The sequence below is a fragment of the Giraffa tippelskirchi genome, chromosome 13, assembly GCF_054371585.1.
Source record: "Giraffa tippelskirchi isolate mGirTip1 chromosome 13, T2T-mGirTip1v1.2.pri, whole genome shotgun sequence".
Lineage (NCBI taxonomy): Eukaryota > Metazoa > Chordata > Mammalia > Artiodactyla > Giraffidae > Giraffa > Giraffa tippelskirchi.
The window spans coordinates 106,375,027-106,381,026 of NC_137287.1; the positions used below are offsets into that span (position 1 = coordinate 106,375,027).

The 6,000-nt window shown below is 54.9% G+C and overlaps 1 protein-coding gene across 1 annotated transcript in view; it reads left to right on the plus strand.

The window, feature by feature from the left end:
- Positions 1-6,000, plus strand: part of MMP24 (matrix metallopeptidase 24) — a 28,968-nt gene extending 22,968 nt beyond the window's left edge. The window contains exons 6-8 of the mRNA XM_081559925.1: positions 1,847-1,985; positions 3,306-3,572; positions 5,663-6,000. Of these exons, the coding sequence (XP_081416051.1) occupies positions 1,847-1,985; positions 3,306-3,572; positions 5,663-6,000 (744 nt within the window). The remainder of the gene's footprint in view (positions 1-1,846; positions 1,986-3,305; positions 3,573-5,662) is intronic.

Consider the following 6,000-nt stretch of genomic DNA (forward strand, 5'->3'; position numbering starts at 1 on the left):
GCAGGAGGAGAAGAGGTTAATGAGCAGCAACTAGGCCCACTAGAGGGACTTCCCTGGCACCTCAGATGGTAAAGAATCTGCCTGCAATGCAGGAGACCTGTGTATGATCCCTGGGTTGGGGAGATCCCCCTGGAGAAGGAAATGGCAACCTACTCCAGTGTTCCTGCCTGGAGAATCCCATGGACAGAGGAGCCTGGCGGGTTTTAGTCCATGGGATCGCACAGACCACTGAGCAACTAACAATACTGATAGGCCCACTGCAGATCCGGCCACCCCCGCAGAGAGCTCTGGAACTAGAACGGCCTATCAGAGTTGTCCCACTTGGGCCCCAAATGGCTGGAACTTTATTCAGTCCCTCGACAAAGGAGGCCGTGACCTTGGGGGAGCTCTCTGGAGCTGATGCCATCTCCAGAGAGGCTGTCAGGTGAAAACTGCCTGCTGACCACACTCCCAGCCCCCAGGACGAGAATCCCTCCACTGACGGGGGTCTGGGCAGCGTGTCTCCAGCACACTGGGGGATTGTGGAGGGCTGCCCCATCCCACCCCCTTGTGGATTCTCCCCAGCAAGCTTTGAGCTCTGACCAAGAATGAGGTGACAGAGGTCCACTCCAGTCCTGCTCTGACTGTGAGGCTCAAAGGAAGTTACTAGGCCTTCCTTAAGACTCTGTCTCTCTCAGATCTACTTAACAGGAGTTGTGAAAGTCAAAATAAGGTTTAAAAAGCTGGATGTGAAAGTGCTTTGTAAAACACCTAAAAAAAGCAAACCTTCTCTAGCTTTTGAACCATCTTTTATGTATCACGTTCATTCTTCTGTACCCTCGGATCCTTCAGCTGAATGATTCCTAAGCAAGTCTGGGTTTTATCATTCCCATTGACACATAAGAAAACTGAGGCCCCGGGAAGTTACAGGCCTCGCCCAGAGTGCCTACCAACCAGGGCTGCAGTGGGACAAGGCACCAGTGTGCGGAGGAGGGCTTTTTTCCACACTTGGCCTGTTGAGCTACCATTTAATCAACATCAGCTATGGGCCCTGTACTGTTCTAGGCACTTCACCTATAATTTCTCATCTTTCCCTTCATTAATACCTGGCTCAGATGGCAAAGAATCTGCCTGCAACGCGGGAGACCTGAGTTTGATCCCTGGGTTGGGAAGATCCCCTGGAGGAGGGCATGGCAACCCACTCCAGTATTTTTGCCTAGAGAATCCCATGGACAGAGGAGCCTGGTGGGCTACAGTCCACGGGGTCGCAAAGAGTCGGACACGACTGATCGACTAAGCACAGCACAGTGAAGGTGAGGCTCTTCAAGTACTGAGCCCCAGGTCATGCAACTGTAAGAGGATGAACCTGAATTCACAGCCAGGGCTTGGGGGAATTTCCACAGCTTGCTTCCCATGGTCCTTGCCCTGCTTGCCAGCTGGAGCCCGCCATGAGGCGGGCACTCTGCCCGGCATCAATGAGCGCCCCCTGCTGCCCAGCCTCGGGAAGGGCCCCTTTGATGTCAGTAACTCTCCACTGCCCTCCTGCGGTCAACCCGGGCACCGCATCATCCTTTCCAGCTCCTCCACGCTGCCTCCTCTTCCCCCTAGGTCTGTCCACCAGCTCTGTCTCGGCCCCTTGGGCAACAAGAGCCACTGGGTGCCTTATTGAAGAGAGGTGATGAGCATCCTGGCTTCGTCATTGGGCTCCAAAATTTAGTAAATGTCCATTTAGTAAATGGACAAACTTCATGGAGGCTTGCAAGAGAGGGATTAGGGGAAGGTGTTGGGTTGTTGGGGCCTGAGTCCCAGAGCTGAGATCACTGGGTTCAAAGGCTATGCCTCTTTTTTTCCTCATCTTAACCCCCAGGATCGCTGGTTCTGGCGCCTGCGCAATAACCGGGTGCAGGAGGGCTACCCCATGCAGATCGAGCAGTTCTGGAAGGGCCTGCCCGCCCGCATAGACGCAGCCTATGAAAGGGCAGATGGAAGATTTGTCTTCTTCAAAGGTAACATGGTCTGTGCGGAGGGGTGGGACAGTTCCCTTCCCTTTTCGGGACGCCCTTTCTCTAACTTTGAAGAGGCAAGACAGGGCGGAGTGGTGGGGACGCAGGGGGGTGAAGGTGGATCTCCTGCAAGGGTCTTTCTAGCCCTAACACTGACATCTGACAGGACAGACCCCTTCAGGCAGGGCAGGCAGTTAAGTCAGGGAGTGACCGTTGAGGGTTTCTATGTGCCAGAGTTGGTGGGGTGACAAGCCTCACCCACACAGGGGAGAGGATGGTGGACAACTGAAGGGCATCCATGCTCCACGGGAGGCCGCCGTGTGAGCTCTGTAAGAGCCTGGAGGGAGGGGGGTGCACAAAGGATAAGATGCAGGTAGTGAGAAGCAAGGGAAGCATTCCAAGGGGAAGGAAGAGCAGGCCGAAGGAGTAGTTCAAGTCCTTTAGAAAACCCACTGGATGGCCATGGAGTGCCACGCGAGAGCCATGCCTGGAAAGGTCGTTTAGGGGAGAGTCCTGAGAGCCCTGGCTGCCCAGCCAGACTGCGGTCTCGATCCATCAGGACAGTTCTGGCATTCACTCTTCGTCTGTGAGTGGCAGAAAGCTAGAGGGAGGCGGCAATCTGGGCAGAGGCAAGAGGCTGTTTCTGAGATGTTGCTGGAGTTGAGGGAAATGTCTGTAAGGCCTGTGCCAGGAGGAGCAGTGAGGTCAGGAGATGGAAAAGGCCTCGCCAAGAGGCTGAGTGCTGAGAGGAGGAGGAAAGAGAGGACCAAGGGTGATGCCATCTTCTTGGGGATGCTGCAGGGCAGAGAGGTGGTGAGGGAGGGAGCCCTCGTGGTGGAGATGAGGAACTCTGGAAGCAGACCTGGAAATTCCCAGAGGTCAGTAGGCAATCAGGGTCTTGGGCCTGGGGCCCAGGTCCACTGGGAGAGCAGCCATGGGCCACAGTCTCAGAACTGGGTGTCACTGGTGGAAGGTGAGTACTTGTGTGTGTGTGAAGCCAGGAGAAGCTGAGGTCGCCCAGAAAGGAGAAAGGAGTGAGTCATGTGAGACGAAAAGAGAGTGAGGCACAGAGCCACGGCAGCGCGGGGCGAGTTGCCCAGGATCTGACACGAGATTCCAGCTTCTTGTCCTCTAAACTCTGCCTGGGCCAAGGGGCCCCAGCCTTCCCCGCCATGGGGATCAAGCAGGCCTAGGGCTGTTTCCCCTTGACACTGGCTTCATGAATGATTTCGGTCCCAGTAGATGATGGGCAAGTGGATCTAACCACAACCTCTGGCATTGAGTGACTGAGGAAAGCTAATCCTGGGCTCCTCTTGTTTATAGGTGACAAGTACTGGGTGTTTAAGGAGGTGACGGTGGAGCCTGGGTACCCCCACAGCCTGGGGGAGCTGGGCAGCTGTCTGCCCCGAGAAGGCATTGACACGGCTCTGCGCTGGGAACCTGTGGGCAAGACCTACTTTTTCAAAGGCGAGCGGTACTGGCGCTACAGTGAGGAGCGGCGGGCCACAGACCCTGGCTACCCCAAGCCCATCACCGTGTGGAAGGGCATTCCCCAGGCTCCCCAAGGGGCCTTCATCAGCAAGGAAGGATGTACGTAAGAACCTGGCCGTGTTTGGGGGGATCTGGTTTAGTGTAGGTCTCATTGGGGTCCGCCCACGGGAGCCATACTCTCATGGTATCCAGGTTTGAGAAAGATCACCTGGTGGCAAAGACAACTGCCTCATATCGACCCACATTCACACAGTCACTTAATCTTCTCTTAACAGCTGCCAAGTCACAGTTTCTCATCTGCGGGTATCATTCACAACTGAGAGAGGTTTTCATAGACTGACTTCATTCCCTCAGGCAGCATTTCTCAAGCGGAGGTCCTCAGGAGTACTCTAGGAGTTCCTTGAGTTATCAGATCTGAAATGATGGATGCGGTGGTTCAAAGGACTTTTTCACAGGGCTTGGAGATAACAGAGAGAAGTCTTTTTTTTTTTTTTTTATGTATGAGATATTTTCTAAGCTTCTCCTGGGTGGCAGGCTGACTCAGAGCCTCTCTCCCCACTAGACGAGAAGCTTGTCAAGAAGAGGGACTGAGGGAATGCCGTGGTAGTCCAGTGGTTAAGACTCTGTACTTCAATGCTGAGGCCCTGGGTTCAATCCCTGGTTGGGGTACTCAGACCCCACAAGCTGTACAGCACAACCGAAAAAAAAAAAGAAGAGGGGCTGGGACTTGCCAGGTGCCGAGCACGTATCCATGAATGTTTGAATTCATCTCCACTGATCTGGTCAAAAGCAGACCCTGGAACCAACCTGGCTGGTTTCATATCCCACCCCCGCTACTCAATATGAGTTTGGGCATAGCACTTAAGTTTCTTCATCTATAAAATGGGGATAATAATGGTCCCTACTTCACAGAGCTTTGTGAGGATGAAGATAAATTACATAGAGCAGTTGGCCCATGCCATAGAAGTTTCAGCTGTTATCATTATTGTCATCTTGTTGGGATGTTTTAGTTTTTATGGAACGACAGGGTCATTCATTCATTCCACAGTAATTACTGAGAGCCAGGTTGTGTGGGAGGGCTGGAGATGGAGCTTGGAATGAGACGGGCATTGCATCTCTGGCTCCCAGCCTGGAGGCAAAAAGCAAGTATGGTGGCAACAAAGGCAGTAAGGGAAAGCACTTGGGAGAGAGCATCTGAGCAGAGGGCCTTGTGAGAGAGGGTTGTCAGGAAGGGTTCTCCAAGGAGACGTCTCTGGTAAGACAGCCAGGGGCTAACAGGGGTGGAGCTGCTATTTGGTGGCTCTCCTGTGTAGCTGATGCTTTACACACATGGCCTCACTCTTTGGGGGAGCCTCAGAGACAGGTGACATCAGGAACCTTAGCCAGTGAAAGTCCCAGCCAGTGTGAGGAGCTGGCCAATGGGAGAATGTGATTGAGTTGCTTTGCATCAGGACTGACTCAGCCGATAAGGCTGCTGCAGGGAGCCTTGTGGTGGCTGCCAAGCCCTGCTGCCTCCTTTCCTTCCAACCACCGCCCCACCCCCAGCAGGGTCCCAGCGACCCTGCAATCTGTGTTGTGAAGTCACATGTGCCAAGCCCCCAAAAAAGCACGGTAATTACCAAGAGGTGGTGTCCACTGTCGACAAGAGAATTCTGGCTCCTTGTCCCCCTTGGCTCAGGCAGGAGCGGGCGCAGCCCTGGAGCCAGCTGCGGAGGCAGTGCTGTCCAAGCCCTGAGTGGGGGTTTCATCTGACTCATGTGGGGGAGGGGGACATGAGGGGGTATGGACATAGTACAACAGGGCTGAGAGCCAAGGCTGAGAGGGGTCCTTGTCTGGGAAACACAAAATGAACTCACCAGTTCTACCTAAAGCCCCTCAGTGGCTTCCCAGCACCTCTGAGATGACAGGGTGGGCTGCTCCGGGTCTGGGTGCCTCTGCATCTGGGCAGGTCATACTCCCTGACCAGCCACACTCTCTGCGGGGTGTGCCAGGCACTCCAGGGGTACCAACACGCTGCTCCCACCACCACCATGTGCCCACCCCCCCTTTCAGAGCTGCTCATGGGCTCCTCCCGGGTGGGAGATGTACCCCCTCCTCCACATTGCCACAGCCCCTGTACCTTTTCATGCTGGCCCAGAGCAGGTACAGGGAAGTGTCTGGGATGGTGATGCTGGGCCGTGTTTCTGCAGATTACACCTACTTCTACAAGGGCCGGGACTACTGGAAGTTTGACAACCAGAAGCTGAGCGTGGAGCCAGGCTACCCGCGCAACATCCTGCGGGACTGGATGGGCTGCAACCAGAAGGAGGCGGAGCGGCGCAAGGAGCGGAGGCTGCCCCAGGACGATGTGGACATCATGGTGACCATCAACGACGTGCCAGGCTCTGTCAATGCGGTGGCCGTGGTTATTCCCTGCATCCTGTCCCTCTGCATCCTGGTGCTGGTCTACACCATCTTCCAGTTCAAGAACAAGGCGGGCCCTCAGCCTGTCACCTACTATAAGCGGCCGGTCCAAGAGTGGGTGTGA